A 22,413-nucleotide genomic window follows, 5' to 3' on the forward strand; every position below is an offset into this window, starting at 1 on the left:
AGCTGGGACTTGGGAGGCAGAGAATAGATGGGGGTGGGGCCGGTCAGAATTTTTACTACCGGTTCTCCGAACTACTCAAAATTTCCGCTACCGGTTCTCCAGAACTGGTCAGAACCTGCTGAAACCCACCTCTGGCGTGTCGTAGTCACCTCTGCAACTGAAGAGCCAACAGGAAATGAGTGCAAAGAGATCAAAGGAAGGCTGGATGAACTCTTGGGGTTCAATTGCAAAAAAATAAAAAATAAAAAGTTGGCCATCTCTGCCAGGAACAACTTGACTGCTTCAACCCTTTCTCGCACGGCCACAAAACTAAACCGCTGAAAGGAGTGTTATATTTGCATGATGTGTGGCCTGGAGTACTTCCAACCCCCCGAAAACGGAGGATTTCTTATTCATACATCACAGTGCAGCTTTGAGCCCTTTGCATTCTTCATTGGCGTTGATAAAAAGCCTTCCTCTTACAGTCGAAGGTGAAATGTTGCTCCTCGCTCTTTCCCCCCAAACCCCTCTTCTTTCTCTCACAATCCTGTGAACTTTTTCAAAACTGCCACCTCCCTCCTTTATTCATCCTCTACGTATCCATCCAATGTGCTCTCTTGTGCTCCGCCATCTCGTTCTTCATCCGTTAAGGCTTGGGACATACGGGGGAGGTATAATGACCGCAGCATTCCTGGAGGTAGCCCTGCGTTGTGTTGGCGTGTAGGGTTTCCCAGATGCCACCGAAGGAGAGAGATCCATTAAAACTGGGTAAGGCACTGCGGAAAAGAAAAGTTGAGAGTTTAGTTTATTTAGTTTATTTGATTTGTATACCGCCCTACTCCCGAAGGACTCAGGGCGGTGAACAGCCAAACAATAAAATACATAGATACAAAAAATTTAAAAACCAGATAAAATCAATTAAATCATTTTGGCCCAGACAGATTAAAACACCCCAATAATTTAAAAACAGATTAAAATTTACATATTTAAAAAAGGGAAGAGAATAGGCCAAGCCCGCCTGATGGAATAAAAAGGTCTTCACAGCGCGGCGGAAGGTGCGCAGATCCGGGATCCTCCGTATCTCCGGGGGGAGCTCATTCCAGATGGTAGGTGCCCCCACAGAGAAGGCTCTCCCCCTAGGGGCCGCCAGCCGACACTGTTTGGCTGACGGCACCCGGAGGAGCCCCTCTCTATGAGAGCGTACTGGCCGGTGGGAGGCTATTGGTGGTAGTAGGCGGTCCCGTAGATAACCAGGTCCTAAGCCATGGAGCGCTCTAAAGGTGGTGACCAAAACCTTGAAGCGCACCCGGAAGACCACCGGGAGCCAGTGCAGCTCGCGCAGGAGAGGTGTTACATGGGAGCGCCATGTCGCTCCCATTACCACCCGCACGGCCGCACTCTGCGTCAGTTGGAGCCTCCGGGTGCTCCTCAAGGGGAGCCCCATATAGAGAGCGTTGCAATAGTCCAGAGGGTTTAGAGGGTTAAATAGCAACAGCACTTATTTACTGACCCATAGTGCTTTTCTGAAGGGGACTGCAACTCCTGGGCCAGGGACCAGCACCAGAGAGAGGAAAAAAGAGGAACACAGCACATATGTGCAATCAGGGTGCCAGCCAGGAGTGGGCTTCAAAAATTTTAGCAAGGGATTCTCTGCCTGGTTGCTGGGTGGGCGTGGCCTAGTTCGCCTCCTGCACCACGGTGTGTGTGTGTGGGGGGGTGTTTTTGCCCTCCCCAGGCTCCAGAGGCTTTTCTCGAGCCTCCGGGAGGGCGAAAACGGCCTCCCCGGGCTCTGCAGGCTGGAAACAGGCCCGCTTCTGGCCTTCTTGAACTTCCAGTAGGCCTGTTTTTCGCCCTCCCAGAGCCTCCACACGCAGCCTGCACCTACCCGCATCCAAAACGGGCCACGTGGGGACTTCTGGGAGGGGTGGGGTGGGGTGGGCAAGGCCAGCCATGAGTGGGATTTGGGGGTTCTCTGAACTGCACAGAATCTTAGCTAGAGGTTCTCCCGAACCCCTGCGAACCCCCAGCAGCCCACCTCTGACCGCCCCCACAGTCCATGCAAAAATCAAACTGAACTAGTCCTCCAAGTTTGGGGTTGCATGTGATCTGATTCACAGTCCTCTCTGAGTGGTTTCCCCAACAATCTGGGTCCTCATTTTATCCAACTCAGAAGGATGGAAGGCTGAGTCAACCTTGAGCCAATAAGAATCGAACTCCTGGCTGCGGGTGTCAGGGTGCTAATTAATCCCATTCTGCTTTTGGGTAATCGCACCTTGATTTAGAGACGTAGATCGAGACTTTTCCTTGAAGCATACTTTTGCAAGAAAATAAACCCCGAAGATCTTTTTTTCTAAGAAAAACTCATTTATTTGTTCGAAAGAAAATAAAATATCTCACTAGCTAAATAATTACATTTTGGCAACGTTCCTGCCGGCCACCTCTCTGCAGCCGGACCTCTTGGCAGGAGAACAAAGAAAAGATAGAAGGAAAGTGAAGTGAAGGAAAGCGGACATGCGTAGTTAGCTTACTGATAAGAAATTTGGCAAGCTACGGAAAGTCTGAAAGTCCAAAAATATGAGCTCATCTGGTAAATAGAAAAACGCAGTGACAGCGGGCAGAGTTAGGCTGCAAATATTGCATTCTAACGACCGTGTCACCGGGGCTCTCTGCCTTCTCCGAAATGCGGTTCTCCAGCCTCTCATTTTCCACGGATAATGCCGACGTAAAAAAATAGGAGAACCTGGCATGCAGGTCATTTCACTTAAAAAGAAAAAAGGCAACCAATGTGATGTGGAAATCTATTCGGCGCTTGATAGATTTGCAGTATTTCTTTCTGGAAATTAAATGACCGGCCATAGTGATGCCAAACCGTTTAAGCCACTACGAAGTTGAGTATCGATTTGCTGTGAGTTTTTTTTTCCCCCCAAGGCGAAAGGGTGCCATCTCATGGTCATTTAAAAAAAAAAAATAAGGATTTTTAAGGAAATGGAAGACCACGTACACAACAGTCGAGGGATTCCTAGGGCTGCATTGATGGCCAGGATTTCAAAAACACAGTTTTCAAAGATGGGAACCTCCAGGCATCTTGGAAGCTGTGGATCAGGGGTGGGTTGCTACCGATTCTATCCAGATCGGCGAACTGGTAGCGGCGGCGGCGGCAGGAGGCTCCGCCCACCTGCACCGGACGCTTCTGTGTATGTGCAGAAATTTCTGCGCATGCACAGAAGCATTGCACATGCATGCAAGTGCACAGGCCTGCACGAGCGAACCGGTAGCGACAGGTTTTGCAACCCACTGCTGATGCACGTGCCGGAAATCCGAAGAGCAGCTGGCGACAGCGCGGATGCCCACAGAGAGGGCTCTGCGTGGCATAGGTTCGCCATCACAGGGTGGGGGGGGTCACTTCTTTCACCGCGTATTTCACACGCGCCACACCTGGAAGCTCTCACCTGCTGAACAAATCTTTACAGCATTCATGGAGAGAGTAGCTGGTAGAGTTGATGGTGGTACTGCTGAAGAAGTCTAAACAGTCGGGGACTTCTCTGGGCACATAAAGGATTCCTGTGGGTAGGAAATTCAGAGCTTGTGGGAAAAGCCACACCTTTGCTTAAAGAGAACGGAAGTCACTAACTGGGGGGTCCAAACAACGGGTGCGTTCCACTTGCCTTTACTACCGATTCGCAGCGGGAGCTCGCACCTGCGTGCGCTTGCTTCACTCTCTCTCGCGCGCTTCTGTACATGCGCAGATCACCCATGATGACGTCATGGCGGGTGGGTGGAGCCTCCCGCCGGTTTTACTACCGGTTCTATAGAACCGGACTGAACCGGGAGCAACCCACCCCTGGTCCAAACCCACCGGTCTGTCTTGTTGCAAAGAAAACCGCGTGCAGAAAAAAAAACACGAGCTTGTGCTGAGAGAACGTAAGAACCCCATACAGGTAGTTCTCCACTTACGACAGTTTCATTTAGTGACCGTTCGAACTTAACAACGGCACTGAAAACAGTGACTTGTGACCGTTTTTCACACGACCGTTGCAGGATCCCCATGATCAGGTGATCCAAATTCAGACGCTTGGCCAACTGACTCCTATTTATGACGGTTGCAGCGTCCAGGGTGGTCACACGTGATTCCCCTTTGACGACCTTCTGACAAGGAAAGTCAGTGGGGAAGCCAGGGTTCACTTAACAACCGGGTTACTAGCTTGACAACTGCAAGTGATTCGCTTAACAGAAAAGGTTGTAAAATGGGGCAAAACTCACTTAACACATAGCTCATAACACATGTTTCACTTAACACACATTTCACTTAACACATGTTTCACTTAACACACGTTTCACTTAACACACGTTTCACTTAACATGTTTCACTTAACACACGTTTCACTTAACACATGTTTCACTTAACACACCTTTCACTTAACACATGTTTCACTTAGCAATAAAAATGTGGGGCTCAATTGTAGTTGTTTCCCTTTTAACCCTGTCCCCCCCCCCCAACCTCCCCCAGGCAGTACCTGCGATGCAGGCGTTGATTAGAGAGACGCAGGCCCCGGTAAGCAAAGCTCGTACAACGATGCTGGAAAATTCACCCTTGCGTTGTGGTGCCATCGAAGCTTCATGTTAAAAGAAAAGCAGAGGGAAGACGTGAATAGCTATATAACTTTGAAATTGCTCTCCTCAGGACCTGGTAACTGGGAATAACCAAGCCTTTGGTTGGGAGGAGAGGTTGGGATGCTTAAGCCCCAGAGGACGTAGCTATGGGGCAGTCCATGCCTTCCCCGCCCCTGGCAGCAAAGAGAATTGCTCCCACCATTTGTTGACTTACTCAAGCCACCCAGCATGATCCCAATAGAGCTCAGGTTGGCAAATCCGCACAGGGCAAAAGTTACAATGGTTTCGGCTCTGGGCTAAGGAGAGAGAGAGGGAGGGAGGGGGAGATACGGGGTGGGAGGAGAGGGAGGGAGAGAGAGAGGAGGGAGAAAGAGGGAGGGAGGGGGTGGGAGAGAGGGAGGGAGAGAGGAGGAAGAGACAGGAGAAAGGAGGAAGAACGAGAGGAGGGAGGGAGGGGGAGCAAGGAGGGAGAGAGGAGAAGGGAGGGAGGGAGAGGGAAAGAGAGGGAGGGAGGGAGAGAGAGAAATCAGTGTTGTGATAAAGAATAAATCCTCTACCCATTCATTCCTCCTTCAGTCGGCATCTTCCAGTTTTCCTTGCTCGGCACTTGCTATTGGGTACTCAACCAAGGATAGTCAACTTTAGGGGTCTATGACTATTTGCCGTGGCCAACTCACCACAGCCAACTCGCAGCAGGACAAGAGTTACGCTAATCTCAAAGATATTACATGGCGAGTTGGTCGCAGCGAGTTGGTGAGTTGTCCCATTCCGCGACTTTAGGATGTGTGGCAGTGGTGAAATCCAATTTTTTTTTTTTTACTACTGGTTCTGTGGGCGTGGCTTGGTGGGCGTGGCAAGGGAAGGATACTGCAAAACCTCCATTCCCACCCCACTCGGGGGCCTGCCAGAGGTGGTATTCGCTGGTTCTCCAAACTATTCAAAATTTCCGCTACCGGTTCTCCAGAACCTGTCAGAACCTGCTGGATTTCACTCCTAATAGGGTGGACTTTCTGGATGCGTGGAATTCACTCCCAGAATTCTCCAGCCCGCATGGGGAAGTTGAAACCCACTTATCTTAAAGTTGCCAAAAGCATTGGTCTTAAGAAGAAAAGCCCACTGAACCTCCTGTAACCACATGGCAATCGGGATGTCCAGGACTTTTGTTTCTGAGATGGCTCCCACCAAATGAACAAGAGGGCAGGGCAGGTGGGCTAGGAGGAGAAGGGGCAGGGGCTTTCTTTTCCAGACACTATTATGACCCGGGTACTTACCGAAATCCACTGCTTTTGAGAACCATCCCACTCGGGAAGACCCGTCAGACGATTCTTTTTGTAGATGGACAATTGCTGGTAGGCCACAAATTCATTTAAGAAGAACTTGACTCCCAGCATCTCAGCGACCAGGGAGGCCTCTTCCCAGCTGGCCCCTAACAAGAAGGCTAAAGGCATCAGGACGTATGAGCAGATCAGCTGAAAGCCAGAAGACAATTTCTTTTAAGAAATCGATGTTTTCATTATCCTATCATAAACAACTTGGGTGTCTTGTGTGGGAGATACCTGGAAGGAGAGTTGGGGCAAGTTAACCATGCCTCCTAGCCAACTGAGGGCAGCGTCGATGAAGGCCAGCACAGCCAGGAAGGCAATGAGGTTGGCTGCAATGTTGGCCACCAGTCCCACAGAGACAGAGGCACCGTTACCAGCAGCTTCCAGAATATTCTTTTCCTCCCTGCAGGAAGGTACAAAGAGAGAAGGAAATGGAGAGATGGTCCAGAATATTCCCTCCCTCCCTCCCTCCCTCCCTCCCTTCTGTGGTAGCGCAGTGGTTAGAATGCAGCATTGTAGGCTGACTCTGCCCACTGTCAGGAGTTCGATCCTGACCAGCTCAAGGTTGACTCAGCCTTCTGTCCTTCTGAGGTTGGTAAAATGAGGACCCAGATGGTTGGGAGAGGGGGCAATAGGCTGACTCTTCAAACCGCTTAGAGAAGGTTGTAAAGCATTGTGAAGTGGTACATAAATTTAAGTGCGATTGCCCTTCCTTCCTTCCTCCCTCCCTCCCTCCCTCCCTCCTTCCCTCCTCTCCCTCCCTCCCTCCAACTTCCTTCCTTTTTGCCTTCCTCTCTCCCTTCCCTCTTTCTGTTTCCTTCCTTCCTCCCTTCCTTCCTCCCTCCTCCTTAAATTTGTTTGTCGTCCATACCTTTCTAGACAACTGAGATGCATGCTGAAAAAAGCATGCTATACAGAGCCAGGGCCAATCTAATCCCACTCAGAGGCTGTGGAGTTTCCAAAGGCAGGCTCTGTGACAGAGAGATCCTGCTAGGTGGCATTCCTTAATTGATGGGACCTGAGCCATAGCCTTCCTGCCAGCCCAGGTAAAAATAGCTGGGAAGCTGGGACCACACCTTCTTCCCTTTGTAGCTCTCCAACCTTCTCCCCACCCAGTTGTGCTTGACACATTGGTCTTCTCGTCTTTTCTCTCCATCTTCTCCTTGAAACCTGCTTCCTAGATCCCTCTATACAAGCCATGGGAACCTCATGGATTTTAGCTGCTTCTTACCCGCAGGCAATTTTGATGCCTTCTTGGCTTTTGAATTGGGACTGTTCCACTTCTGGATAGACCAGTTTGGCCATAGCTAAAGCGCAAGGTGCTGCCATTACGGAGGCTGCAATCAGAGACGAGGCATCAATCTGCAAAAAGGATCACAAATTGTCACAGAAGAGTCGACAGATACGGTGTTCTTTAATCCAGGAATTGAGAGGGCCGGATGCCGTGATCTTAGTTTTCTTAATGTTGAGTTTCAAGCCAACTTTTGCACTCTCCTTCTTCTCATGCATCAAGAGGCTCTTTAATTCCTCTTTGCTTTCTGCCATTAGAGGGGTATCATCTGCATATCTGAGGTTGTTGATATTTCTCCCGGCAATCCAACTTTTCATTCATCCAGCCCCGCCTTTCTCATGACGTGCTCTGCCTATAGGCTAAATAGGCAGGGTGACAGTATACAGCCTTGTTGGACTCCTTTCCCAATTTTGAACCAATCAGTGGTTCCATGTCCAGTTCTCACTGTTGCTCCTTAACCTGTATACAGGTTTCTCAAGAGACAGATAAGATGGTCTGGTACTCCCAACTCTTTAAGAACTTGCCACAATTTGTTGTGATCCACACAATCAAAGGCTTTAGCATAGTCAATGAAGCAGAAGTAGATGTTTTTCTGGAACTCCCTAGCTTTCTCCATGATCCAGCGTAAGTTGGCATAGAGCCAGAGCATAGGGCAACTCAAAGAAACAGTGCAAGATCAGAAGAAGTGGAGAGACCTGGCCCATAGAATCGCCAAGAGTCAGATACGACTGAATGGATATCATATTTCATCAGACTCACCCCAAATGAAATGTATGCACCCATCACACTACCAGCAATCGTAGCAAAGCCACCGGTCATCACAGCATGGACTTCTGAAAGTGTCATGTCCCCCAGGTAGGGGCGGATGAGCAGGGGTGCTTCGGTCTGGAGGATAAAAGATAAAATCAAATAGAGGTTTTCCAAGACATCTGCAGACCCCTGAAATATATCTCAGAAACAACAAGGAGATAGCATGATTCGATGTTTTGCTTAAACCCACAGCCCAGGAGAATAAAATACTCAATTCTGGAATAAACGATGAGAAAGAGAGTGTCCAGTTTTGTGATTGTTTCACATTACAAAAAAAATGAAAGAGAAATCCGTTTGAATGCAAACCTAACCTCGTTTTGCACTTCAGGACCAAAATGCAATCCAAACATTAGCCACTTCTAAAATCTGCATTTCTTTAAATGTTGCAAAGCAGAATAAAAGGAAGAATGGTTATATCGAAGAAAAAGGCAAAGATGCAGGTATTCGGAGAAAATCCATGTATGTATGTATTTTCAAATCAAAAGTACGTATCCCTTTTCCCAGCAATTTTTTTCCCCCCAAATCGTCAGGGGGGAGAAAAGAGACTATTCTCGAATGCAGAAACAAAATAGCTTCGGAAAATGAAAAACAGAAAGAAATTAGAATGGAAGTCTGTTCCCTCTCTTGTTTGGAGAGGAGAAGGTTGAGAGGACCATTCATGGGCATTCACGGAGGAAGTCAAGATCACTTACCACTTACCATCCCCACAAATACATTCCCCACCACACTCAGAGATTCGGTGGCCGCTGTGCCCATTGTGATTTGCAGGAGCCAGGACAACTGTGGGAAGAAGGTTGGAGAGGGTGACTTGGAGGACACTGGCAGCTTATGGGTCATTGCCCAGAATATCCTAGATTTAATTCTCTGGCTGGTTCATTTGCCAATCTTGCAGCAATGACACATCTTTAGCTAATGGGGCCATAGCTCAGTGGCAAGCATATGCTTTGCATTCCAGAAAGCCTTTGCTCCTATTGATACATCTCAATAGGATTGAAGGATCTGAAATCCTGAAGAGCTTCTTCCAAAAAGTCAGTCTAGAGTGACCTAGATGGAGTAGTGGGGTCTGATTTGGAATGAAGTCCACAGGCAGGAGAGATGTCACAGTCAACAGAATTTACCCCACCGCCTGTGTCGCCCCCCCCTTGGTTGTGTTCATCAACCAAGATTCCCTAATGTTCATTTTGAGGTAGCATCTTCCATGTTTTTCTCTCTTCTTCAATCTCTGATAACCCCCATTGATTTGGCAACTCTTTGTTTTGCACCGTCTACTTCATCATAACCCCTTTCCTTGCAGATTATCCTGTTGTGTCCCTTCTATTAGTACTTTCTAATAGCGGAAGAAGTAATATTACTCTCTTTGGGTACCTTAGAATGGATCTTGGCCTCTCCAAGGTGCCTTATGGCCAGATGTATGGTATATATGGATGATCAATATACTGTTTAGCTCCACTAGGAAAATTATAAGCTTACTCTTGAAAGCTCAGCGTTACCTTCAGGATTATAAACTGCATGACTCCCAAGTAGTAGAGGATGGACATAACACAACTGAAGAAGACGATAATAGGCAGGGCCTGGAGACAAAATAGAATAGTATGCATCTTTAGCACAGGACATCTTCAGCTTTCCAGATGTTGTTGAATGACAGCTCCCATCAACCCTAGCCAATATGATTAATAATGAAGGATAATTGGAGGAAAGTATCACACCCTCGTATACAGAAATCAAATGGTTCTTGCAAAGTTTGAAGCCTAGGGAAAAAAATCCGTCAGACTAAACCTAGGTTCCTACTAAAACAAGGGGAACCCTGAACAGACAAGATGTTCTAAAATACATCTGCACATTGATGGACCTCTTGTGCAGAAAACAATGGTGAGCAACCATCTTCTGATTTGCTCGGACAAATTTGGGAAGAAAGCAAGTTGCTCAGTGGGGCCCACATCCAGTTTGGAGGATTTTTGGGCGTGACGTTATGCTCCCTAGTTCAGTGGTCACCAACTGGTAGTCCATGGACCACTGGTGGTCCGCGAGAAAAATTATTTGCATTTTTTTATATTGCACTAAATCAGGGGTCCTCAAACTACGGCCCCTGGGCCGGATACGTGCAATGAATGTTTGTGTTGCTGCAGAGAGTCTCCCCCTTCGGGGTCTTCTTGTGTGGGTCGGAGGGGGGAAGAAATTCCAACTTGGGGTCTGCTTCAGCCTCCTGGTGTGGGGCTTTGGGCGAAGGCTGGAGGGAAGCGCCGCTGGTGGCAAAGAGCCGGAGGGCCTCATTCCAGTGGGACTGCCTCATGGCCTGGAACTGGCTGACCATCTCAGCCTGCTGAGCCTCCAGACGCCGGTACCTGGCCTTGCACTCCCACAGGTCTTCCCTCTGCTTGGAAAGCCTACGCTCCTAGTCCTCAGTGAGGTGCTTCTGCTGAGCCTCCTTCTCAGTGAGATCCAATTTGAACTGAGCCAGCTGTTTTGCCAACTCTTTCTCGTGGTGGCTGCTTAGCTCCAACAACTGCTTCCTCTTGGGGCCCTAAGGAGCCCAGGTGGGCAGGCGAGGAAGGGCTGGGAGGGGAGGGTCGAGTAGAGGCGAATGGCATCGAGTTGGCCACGCCCACCCAGTCATGACTACCTAGCCACGCCCACCCAGACGGTCATTAGGCAGATCGTCTTAGTGGTCCGCGGGATTTAAAATTATGAATTTAGTGGTCCCTGAGGTCTGAAAGGTTGGGGACCCCTGCCCTAATTGACAGAAGCAGACAGCAGTGGACAGAGGCAAGGACACAGAATGGACCAGCCGAAGTGTCCCACTCCATCTTTCACCCAAGCATAAAGAACTGAAGACCTGAGTGAGGCACCTGTGAAGCCATTTTTAAGACCTTCAAGAGAAAGTGGGAGCCAGAAAGGGGAGGGGAAGGAGAATATGTTTATCTACATTCACCTGAAAGGCAAAACTTTCTTGAATCAGTTTCTCCCCAAAGACGAAGCTGGATCCTGCCGTCGTGTAGTTGAGGAATGTCTGTGAGAGGAACAATATTAGAAGGAATGTTTGGAAATAAGAGTCATGTTCATTTTTTTTTAAATGACATTACGGCACACCTGTGATTCAACGCGAGGGATCCCTGATCATTTTAGCAGCCTTTGGATCTACAGAAGCTCAAGCGCAAATTCAATGATAATCATGATAATCACTCAAAATCGTTGTCCTTGTTGCTCGAGAACCTGTCTAAGTCTTCTCCTTCCCCACTAGATCTTGCCATCATAAGCTGGGCCTTGTCTTGTGTGAAGCCAGACTGTTGATTTGGCTAATGATTCAAAGGGGATCTTTCTGAACTGAAGCTAGTGGACGTGTGACTTGTAAGACATGTGAGATTTTGTCCCTTTGAGGAATGTGGGATATAACTAGTGATGGGATTCAGCTGGTTCTTTCTGGTTCTGTCGAACCGGTAGCGCCAACTGCGGTAGACCCTGCCCACATGCCCGGATGTAATTCTTGTTGTGGTCCACCAGCAGCCTGCGGAGCTGGCAGCGGAGTCGGACAGCAACAAGGCTGAGGAAGAACATGGGCCGGTTCTGGAGGCTGGGGAAGGCCCGGATGAGGGCTCTGCATCGGAAGCAGAGATGGGACCAGGGCCATCAGGGAATGAGATGCAGACTCCGGAGCCTCCAGAGACTGATAGGAGTGTGGCAGAGGAACAGGAGGAGCCTGTTCCTAATGCACACATGAGAAGAGCTGCCAGAAGGCAAGAGCAGCTCAAGCAAAGAGGACAACTCGGGAGTAGGGCCAAGAGATGATTGGCCCCTCCCATAAGGCTTAAAACAGACCAGCATTTGGGCTTTGCCGGAAAACAACGTTGGTAGCTTCGTCTCCTTCTTCGTCTACGTCTTGTATTTATTTCTGTATCTGTGACTTCTGAACGTTTGCCAAGAAAGGCCTTTGGCAGTTTGCCTAATTGGACCAAGGTTTGCGATAGGACTGAGGAATTTGTGTTGGGAGGAATTTGCTTTAATTGAGTTGAACGACGCTGGGAATGAAGTCATTCTCAGCTGTTCGAATAAAGTTTGTTTTTTTCACTTACTCTTTTTCCTACTACTCACTTGGGCCTGGGTCACAACAATTCTGTCCTCTTTAGCCACATTTTGGAGGCTGTGTGCATGCACGGGAGGCGTGCATGCACGGGAGGTGCGTGTGTGAGCAAAGAGCATGCGTAGAAGGCCGAGCATGCGTGGAAAGTGCGCACGCTCACATTTGCGAACCGGTAGGGAAGGTGAGTGACTCCCACGTCTGGATATAACGTCTTCAAACATTATTCTACCATACCTGAATCTGATGGCCCAGCCATTCGAAAGCCTGAAATCCAGGTTCAGTTCGGATGATGAAGAGTCCAAGGGCGAACTGTAGACCAAGGCCCCACAACACAGCTCTCCAGGATACCTGCAATCCAGGACATTTTGTGAACATCTTCTAGACCAGGGGTATCAAACTTGATTTCATTCCAGGCCGCATCAGGGTTGTGTGGGCCTTGGAGGAATGGGGCGGGGGGGCGGGGCGGGGCCAAGGTGGGCATGGCCAACTCGACATCATTCGTGTCGGGGGCGCCTGTGGAGGCCCGAGGGCTCTGCTAGCGAAAATGGGTTCCCGAGCTCCGTTTTCGGCTGGGACGGCCTCCTGCAACCCTCTGCCAGTGAAAACGGAGCTCGGGAGGGCCACACGCAGCCCTCCGGAGCTCCGTTTTCACTGGCAGAGGCACTGCGGGCTGGTCCTTTGCTGTTTCCATGGCAGCCCCATGGGCCAGATCTAAACACCCCGTGTGCCAGATCCAGCCCCCGGATCTTGAGTTTGACGCCCCTGTTCTAGACCCACGAGAGACGGCAGATTTGCACATTGGAGAGATGGAAGCCTTGAGGTTAAGCCACCATTGATCTCTAGAACTCAGTAACCTAAGTCCCAAAGGTGCTTTTCCAAAAGGTAACCGGACTTTGTTTTTCCTTGAAGACGTTTCGCTTCTCATCCAAGAAGCTTCTTGGACTCGTGTCAGAACTGAAGAAGCTTCTTGGATGAGAAGCGAAAGGTCTTCAAGGAAAAAAAAAAAAGTCCGGTTAACTTTTGGAAGAGCACCTTTGGGTCAGCCATGACCTGGATGGCTGAGAATCTCCACAGACATTCAGTAGCCAAAGAGGCAAAGACAGACAAATATATGATTGAAAAATCAGTCAGGGCTCAGCGTCGCCTTAACTCAAACTTTCCTAATGCTGCAAATCAAACCAAGTTCCAGAGGAACAATTGGCTGTCTTCAATGAACAGATGACTTCTACCTAAGCCAACATCATGGAGAATTTATAGACTGCTCTGTGAAGTGGAACTGGAGGCAGGGGTGGGCTTTAAAAATTTTAGCAAGGGGTTCTCTGCCTGGTTGCTGGGTTGGCATAGCCATGGTGGGAGTGGCCTAGTCAGCCTCCTGCACCATGGCAGGGAGGGATTTTGCCCTCCCCGGGCTCCGGAGGTTTTCCTTGAGTCTCCGGGAGGGCGAAAATGGCCTCCCCAGGCTCTGGAGGCCTGTTTCCGGCCTTCCCAAACTTCCGGTAGGCCTCCGCCTGTGCCCTACACTTACCTGCATCCAAAACAGGCTGCATGGGGACTCCTGGGAGGGGCGGGGTGGGTGGGTGGGGCCAGCCAGGAGTGGGATTTGGGGGGTTCTCCGAACTGCTCAGAATCTTAGCTAGAGGTTCTCCCGAACCCCTGCGAACCTCCAGCAGGCCCCACCCCTGACTGGAGCTAGAGTGAAGAAAGAAGCAGTAGCCAAAGCCGAAGCCTGTTATATTGAATCTTGGTTAGGTTTAAGGTACCAAACTAAAAAAAAAAATAATGATGATGATGATGATGGTGCTTACAGCCATGTGATGCTTGGAGAAGAGAAATAACAAGAAGACGAGCACACAGAAGCCACCCAATGAGACCAGCTGCTCTTTCCTCTGGGACATGTCCAGAACCAGCCAGGTGATCAAAGCAATTAGAAGAATGGCACACAAAACCCTAGAAAATTACAGGGGAAGCAGAATAATATATATTAGATTAAACATCCATCCACGATAAGCCATTTATTAAATATACATTCTTTATAAGCCTTGGGTGGGGGGGGGACGACACAAAAGATAATAGGTTGCGATATAAGAAAAGTCCTCATCGCAAGACTTAAATTTATCCCATCTTACTTTCCAGAATATTGATATTTATATTCTGTGCTAGTATATTTATATTTTATTTGCCTGGCTGAGGATCCTAGGGCAGAATCCAATTTTTAAGTCTTTTTTTAATCAACGATATTATGTTTATTTTCCCTCACTTATATTATTTCTTTCATTGTGTTGTGCTGTGTTGTGTTGTGTTGTGTTTGTCAGGGTGGCAATTAATCCCATTCTGCTTTTGGGTAATTGCACCTTGATTTAGAGAACGGATCGTGACTATTTCCTTGAAGTATACTTTAAGAAAATAAACCCGAAGATATATTTTCTAAGAAAAACTCATTTATTTGTTATAAAGAAAATAAAACATCTTACTAATCTAATTAGTTACATCTTGGCAGCGTTCCTGCCGGACCTCTCTTGGCCGGAGAACAAAGAAAGTTAGAAGAATGTGAAAGAATGTGGACATGCGCAGTTAGCTTAGAGATAAGAACTTGGCAAGCTACAGTAAGTCTGAAAGTTCAAAAATAAGAGCTCATCTGGTAAATACAAAAACGCAGTGACAGTGTGGTGCATTGCATTGCATTGCATTGCATTGATTCTATGATCATAGAATCACAGGATGCAAACTCACCTCTAGGGTCACCCAATCAGGGGTTCTGGAGAACCAGTAGCGGAAATTTTGAGTAGTTCGGAGAACCGGTAAATACCACCTCTGATTGTCCCCGCCCCCATCAATTCTCTGCCTCCCAAGTCCCAGCTGATTGGGAGGAAATTGGTTTTTTGCAGTAACTTTCCCCGGAGTGGGGAGGGAATGGAGATTTTGCAGTATCCTGCCCCTGCCACGCCCACCAAGCCATGCCCACCAAGCCATGCCACGCCCACCAAGCCACACCCACAGAACCGGTAGTAAAAAAATTTGAATCCCACCACTGCATTCAATCCAACCATCAGCTCAATGCTTTAAAAATTCTCTAAAATGCTCTAATATCTAAAGGAACAAAGTGAAGATTGGCTCACCATGGCTTCTTGAAAAAAACCTGACTATAAAACTGACCTGTGCAGCTGGTCAGCCCCTTACCATTTCAGCCATGGCCAGGCCTTCTGACAGCATTTCCTGCAGGGGCTCAACATCTGGATAATCTTGGCTCCCAAACATTTTTTGACTATGCTATAAGCCAGGAAAGCAACAGCCAAGCTTGTTAGAATGATCAGCGCCAAGGCGCGATGGTAGTCCAGGTAACAAGCAGCAATGAAGTAGGCCAGGTAGCCTAAAATGAGAATAGCAACAGCACTTAGTGCTTTACAGCACTCTCTGGGTGGTTTACAGAGTCAGCATCTTGCCCCCAACAATCTGGGTCCTCATTTTATCCATCTTGGAAGAAGGCTGAGTCAATCTTGAGCCAGTCAGGATTGAACTGCTGGCGGTGGGCAGAATTAGCCTGCAATACTGCATTTTAATCACAAGGAAGGAAGGAAAGAAGGGAGGGAGGGAGGGAGGGAGGGAGGGAGGGAAGGAAGGAAGGAAGGAAGGAAGGAAGGAAGGAAGGAAGGAAGGAAGGAAGGAAGGAAAGAAGGAAGGGCGGGCAATAGCACTTAGACCTATATACCACTTCACAGTGCTTTACAGGCCCCTCTAAGAGGTTTACAGAGTCAGCCTCTTGCCCTCAACAATCTGGGTCCTCATTTTACTCACCTTGGAAGGATGGAAGGCTGAGTCAACCTTGGGCCAGTCAGGATTGAACTCCTGGCTATGGGCAGAGTTAGCCTGCAATGTTGCATTCTAACCAGAGGGAGGGAGGGAGGGAGGGAGGGAGGGAGGGAGGGAGGGAGGGAGGGAAGGAAGGAAGGAAGGAAGGAAGGAAGGAAGGAAGGAAGGAAGGAAGGAAGGAAGGAATAGCACTTAGACTTATATACAGCTTCACAGTGCTTTACAGAACTCTCTGGGTGGTTTACAGAGTCAGCCTCTTGCCCACAACAATCTGGGTCCTCATTTTACCGACTGTTCTGCCCTAGCTATGGACCCCAAGGAACGCAGCACACACAAAGTCCGTTCAAACCTTGCTTTACTAAATAAATCCTCAAAAGGATGGAAGGCTAAGTCAACCTTGAGCAAGTCAGGATCGAACTCCAGGCTGCAGGCAGAGTTAGCCTGCAATACTGCATTCTAACCAATGCACCACCAAGGCTCAAGGCATTGAACATCAAGACATCAAAGCATCAAACAGCCCAAGGTCTCAAAAGTCATCAGAAACCATTGCAAATTAGGTTCAGCTTGTCCATACACCTCATTTAGACCGGTGCGATTCTCAAAGGTTTGGGGCAGAAGTTCCAGCACCAGCTGGAATGGAGGTAGTCCTCTATTTATGAACATTTATTTAGTGACCCATTCAAAATGACAACGCCACTGGAAAAAAAAGTGACTTACACGCGATCCTTGCACTTACAGCCATCATAGGATCTCCATGGTCATGTCATCAAAATTCAGGTGCTTGGCACCTGACATGTATTTATAACAGTTGCAGCTTCCCGGAGTCATATGATCACCATTTTTGATCTGAGAATGAAAGACCTACCTAGACATAAGATGCCTAAGAAGACCTTGTGGAGTAATTCACGATGAGCCTTGCAAAATCTCTTCGCTTTCGAGAAAGGTTGAGTCACGTTCTTGAACCTGCTGAAAGGCACATCAAGAAAATCAACATTAAAGAACATCTGGAAGGGATATTGTTAAGTAATATGCGCAGAGTAACCCTTGAGTAGCAAGGGTGCGCACATGAGAAATGGCTGAGAGTGATTGTGAATAAGCACTGTTAATACACAGACACACTGAGTTGTGATATTCTTTTGGTTTCAGGAAAAAGTAAAGCAAAGTCCAATAAACAATCCAGGTCATACACAGATAAAGATAGTTAATTTGTCAATCCAGGGATATTCCAAGAACAAAGTCTTCTTACCAGTTGTTGTAGTCATATGCAGTAAAACAGTTCTTTTGGGAGTTGCAAACATTAAAACATGGCTTTCCCCAAAGACCCTCAAGGATGAATAAAATCAGGCTCTTTCCATATGGGACCACATCAGCTTGATTAATCCCATGACTTAATTCTTATTTTTTAAAATCTCACTCCATTAATACAGTAAACAGCTCAGAGTTTATAGAAATGGAGCAGCATACAAACAATAGTAATAATAACAAACAATATCCAGAGAAGCTATCGTATTTCTGCGGCATTTCTGAGAGGTAATTGACGAATGTATCTTGTCTTTTTATATACACTGAGAGCATATGCATCAAAGACAAATTCCTTGTGTGTCCAATCACACTTAGCCAATAAAGAATGCAATTCTATTCTATTCTATTCTATTCTATTCTATTCTATTCTATTCTATTCTATTCTATTCTACTCTACTCTACTCTACTCTACTCTACTCTACTCTACTCTACTCTACTCTACTCTACTCTATTCTATTCTATTCTATTCTTTCTTCCTTGCAAGAGTTGGGATGAAAAGACAAACTGGAAGCTCAGATTAGGGCTGCCAATCTAAAGGGGCTCACACGAAACAGCTGTTCTAAGAAGGGAAACATCTGGGGATCTTATAGTATTAAACAACTGTTAATTGTCCAGCTGAAACAACATCACCAAATTTCCTTGGTCATCCATATTTAGTACCTCCCAAAGCGACGGTCCTGGACAGAATTTTCTTCCCCAAACTCAAGAGATGGTGCTTCCTTTCCATTTGTCTCCGATTCCTGCCAAAAAACATAGACCCCATTCACTATCTCCGAGGAACGTGCGAAGCACAAAGCTAAGGAGAGGAAGAAAAACTTACAACACTATCTCCGTTTTTAGGTGGAATCTTGACTTCCTCCACTCCATTTGTCTTTGATTCCTACCAAAAACACAGACACCATTACCATCTTTGAAGAACATGTGAAGGACAAAGCTAAGGAGAAGAAGAAAAACTTACCGAAAGCTCAAATGTCGGGTTTGCCATGCCCATATCTCCATTTTTAGGTGGAATCTTGACTTCCTCCACTCCATTTGTCTCTGATTCCTACCAAAAACACAGACACCATTACCTTCTTTGAAGAAAGTGTGAAGGACAAAGCAAAGGAGAAGAAGAAAAACTTACCGAAGGCTCAAACGTTGGGTTTGCCACACCCATATCACTGTTTTTAAGTGAAATCTTGACTTCGCCCATCGTCTTGTGGTTCTGAAGCTGTTACCTCCACTTTGGTGTGTTCTGGAAGACAAGACCTACTGTCTGTTTTGCAAGTACCACCCCAGAGCACCTTCCTGCTGTCAAAACAGCCATGGTCACACCCCTATCCTTCCCAACCTCCCTCCCTCCAGCTGTTCAATCCTATAATCCCAGTTCCAGGTAGAGTGCCTCCGTCCATGGGCCACAAAGATCTGTAGGGGCTACAAACCTGACGAGTTAATCAATTACCTGACACTACCTATTTCAGTTCAGTTGAGTGTACCGGATGGTGAATTTGTTGCACCTTTGCTATCACAATGTGCAGCTCTCCCTCTCAAGCAACAAGACGCACCGTGATTCTTTCCACTGTATTTCCTCCCACAACTGCAGGAGATCCCACGCCAGATCCCACAGTTTTTGCTGTGTGGCTCCTTCGTCTAGGGGAACCATTGTTCCTTAATCCCTCTTTAATGGATCTAATTCTCTTCCCAATGTTGACAGCGATCCTACCCATATCCATGGTAAATAACTCCCAACAAAATCAGTCTCTTCCCAGCTTACCCTCAGAACCAAGAAGAAATCCTTTTGTTACTACTTATCCTTAAGTCAGTAATTTAAGGATCATAAATCAGCAATCAATTAACTTCACAGTCCAAAGTCCTTTCAGCCCGTAAAAGTCCTCCTCCTCTCCATTCTCACCCACCTGGGAGTTTTATTATGTCTCAACATCCCATTTATTTCAATCTACCTATTTCCAGGAAGAACTTAATTACGCACACACACACACACACACACACACACACACACACACACACACGGAACTGAGAAGAAAAATCCCCATCCAGCCAAAGTCAAGATCCGTTCTCCAACAACTACAAGGAATGGGGTGGCAAGGACATAGTAGATTGCAGATAGAATCTCCAGGAGGGCTTGCTGAGACTTGTTAGTCCTGCTGAGGTCCTCTTGATGTCCTTCAGATATGAAACCCACCTGGTTTTAGACAGAAAAGGGACCCTACTCCTTAAATACAGAACAGGTTGTAGCAGAAAAGGCTACCTAGGGCTAAATGCCAATGATACATTCAAGTATCACACCACCAAGGGAGCCTTGGTGGAGCAGCGGACTAAAGTGCTGTTAAAGTAGCCCTTCGCTGCCAGCTGCCTGCAATTACTGCGAGTTCAAATCTCACCAGGCTCAAGGTTGACTCAGCCTTCCAATCCTTCCGAGGTAGGTAAAATGAGGACCTGGATTATGAGGGCAATAAGGTGACTTTGTATAAAAAAGAACACCGCTTAGGGGGGGCCCGAAAGCCCTACTAAGCAGGTATATACAAAAATACGAAGGCTATTGCTTAAAAGCATTGTAAGCCGCCCTGAGTCTCCGGAGAAGGGCGGCATATAAATCGAACCAATAAATAAATAAATAAATAAATAAATAAATAAATAAATAAATAAATAAATAAATAAATAAATAAATAAGTAAGTTAGGGTCAAGAGCAGAGAAGAGCTAGAATGGATGCCAACCTTTTCGCTCTCTCTAGCTTCTTCAAGTCATGTTTTAGGCAGAGCCTTCGGTGTAACCCTTGTAGAGAAATGCAAAAATCATCTTGGTTTTCTGTTTCCAAGATCACCTCGGTACGCAGGAGCAATTAAAGGAGAAGAAAAGCCCAGTCAGCATTGGAAAAATGGAAAGCATGAAAAAAGAAAAGGAAAATAACCCTGCCTTGATTTTATTCGGTAAAAAAGAAGGAATAGAAGTAGACTTGGGCAGGTTCCAATAAATTCCAATAAACTGGACTTCCAGTAGTCCTTGCAATGTTAGGATCTCCTTTAAAAAACTGAAAACTCTGCAAACCACCACCAGCCCATAATTTTAGACCATGTGCTCAGCAGGATAGGTGCGTGCCCCCTTGTACTGTAAAACATGCTGATGTTTCAATGACAACCTTGGAGTTGTTCAGGTGATAGTTACACATTAAACAACGCAACTCTCGGATAGCTTGAAAACAATCGGAAGCCACATAAACTTGCCTGGATGTAATAAAGCCCAGGAATGGACAATTCATTCCCAAACTTTGGGTTGAAATGGCCATACCTCAAGACGAAACAGATACGTACAGTAAGCAGGGAGGAGAAAAGGCAGGAATCTACTCTACAAGATCCTTTCAGGAGACAGATAAGAAAGGGAAATAGATAAGAAGAAACCAAGCCATTAAGGAAACAAAGAAAAAATGTCAAACAGAAGAGAACAGAATAACAGAGTTGGAAAGGACCTTGGAGGTCTTCTAGTCCAACCCCATGCTCAAACCGAAGATCCTATATCATTTCAGACCAACGACTGCCCAATCTTTTCTTTAAAACCTCCAGTGTTGAAGCATCTACAATTGGATGATCTTGAAATTTCTCCCAGCTGTATGTCCCGAAGGACGTACAAAAAGGCAACTGGACTTTCTTGTAACCCTTAAAAATGTTTCATTCCTCATCCAAGAAGTTTGTTCAGTTCGTCCTTTAACTGTGCCAATTCTTACTTATATTTATTTATTTATTAAATTTTTTATACCGCCCTTCTCCCGAAGGACTCAGGGCGGTGTACAGCCAAGATAAAAACCAACAATATAAAAGTTAAAAAACAATGTAAAATTATTAAATAATTTGGCCAACAATCTAAAATAAAATAACCCATTAAAATAATATTTTAGGCCAGCCCTGCTTGATGGAATAATAGTGTTTTAAGGGCACGGCGAAAGGTACAAAGGTCGGGAATCCGATGAATCTCCGGGGGCAGCTCGTTCCAGAGGGCAGATGTCCCCACAGAGAAGGCTCTCCCCCTGGGGGTTGCCAGTCGACACTGTCTAACCGACGGCACCCTGAGGAGACCCTCTCTGTGGGAGCGTACTGGTCGATGGGAGGCTATCGGAGGCAGAAGGCGGTCTCGTAAGTATCCAGGTCCTAAGCCATGGAGCGCTTTAAAGGTGGCAACCAACACCTTGAATCTCACCCGGAAGACCACCGGGAGCCAGTGCAGCTCGCGCAGGAATGGTGTTACATGGGAGCATCGAGTCGCCCACATAATCACCTGCGCGGCCGCATTCTGGACCAGCTGGAGCCTCCGGGTGCTCTTTAAGGGGGCCCCCATGTAGAGAGTGTTACATATGATGATGAGTCATAATTTTATTACCGTAGTATTCGTACCTAATATTTATAAGATGTATTCTGGGAGTCTGTGGCATGACAAATGAAGGCCAAATCCGATGAATAAACAAAAATTGCACATCGGCTTGCAAAAATTGCCAGCATCAAAGGGCATTCGATAAAATGATAAGAACGTGTAATCAGAAGCCGAAGAATGACCTTTACGCTTCTCAATAATCGCTTAAGGAGAACGCAATGCAGCCACGCTTCCTTGCAGAATGTTATTTGCATGTTGTAGGTGCCAACTGCGTAACTATCAACTTTGGACAGTGGAGATAACAACCAGATCCCAGAAGTACAACCCAGCAATTCCATTAAAAGGGGTGGTGGGGGGGGGGGGCGACAGCTCCAGAGGACTCACTTAAACACACCCCATATTCAGTGGTGGGATTCAAATAATTTAACAACTGGTTCTCTGCCCTAATGATTTCTTCCAACAACCAGTTCACCAAACTGCTCAGAAAGTTAACCAGTTCTCCTGAAGTGGTGCAAACTGGCTGAATCCCACCACTGCCCATATCAATTTAAGGTGCCATAATGTCTGATAGACTTTACGCTTGGATGCCACCCAGATAAAAAAGGTTTCTTAATCTCACATCAGTACAGGTAGTTCTCAACTTAGGGCCACAATTAAGCCACAACAATCTGCCAACCTAGCAGTTCGAAAGCAGGTAAAAAAAAATGCAAGTAGAAAAATAGGGACCACCTTTGGTGGGAAGGTAACAGCATTCCGTGCGCCTTTGGCATTGAGTCATGCCGGCCACATGACCATGGAGACGTCTTCGGACAGCGCTGGCTCTTCAGCTTTGAAACGGAGATGAGCATCGCCCCCT

At 46.9% G+C, this 22,413-nt stretch overlaps 1 protein-coding gene across 1 annotated transcript; it reads right to left on the reverse strand.

The window, feature by feature from the left end:
* Positions 1 to 39: 39 nt before the first annotated feature.
* LOC117674535 (sodium/nucleoside cotransporter 1-like) lies at positions 40 to 20,148 on the reverse strand. Its single transcript, XM_087878306.1, has 18 exons — positions 19,913 to 20,148; positions 18,321 to 18,431; positions 17,858 to 17,937; positions 16,761 to 16,861; positions 15,266 to 15,455; positions 13,894 to 14,035; positions 12,323 to 12,436; positions 10,943 to 11,020; positions 9,504 to 9,584; positions 8,713 to 8,793; positions 7,963 to 8,088; positions 7,144 to 7,274; positions 6,147 to 6,315; positions 5,862 to 6,059; positions 4,805 to 4,886; positions 4,494 to 4,592; positions 3,429 to 3,540; positions 40 to 755 (listed from the first exon to the last, which is right to left on the reverse strand). Exons 2-18 carry the CDS (start codon positions 18,387 to 18,389, stop codon positions 626 to 628), a joined length of 1,983 nt encoding a protein of 660 aa, XP_087734432.1. The 5' UTR covers positions 18,390 to 18,431; positions 19,913 to 20,148; the 3' UTR covers positions 40 to 625.
* Between the last annotated feature and the right edge of the window lie 2,265 nt (positions 20,149 to 22,413).

This window comes from Pantherophis guttatus, chromosome 13 (assembly GCF_059756535.1).
Source record: "Pantherophis guttatus breed Tessera chromosome 13, ASM5975653v1, whole genome shotgun sequence".
NCBI classification, from domain to species: domain Eukaryota; kingdom Metazoa; phylum Chordata; class Lepidosauria; order Squamata; family Colubridae; genus Pantherophis; species Pantherophis guttatus.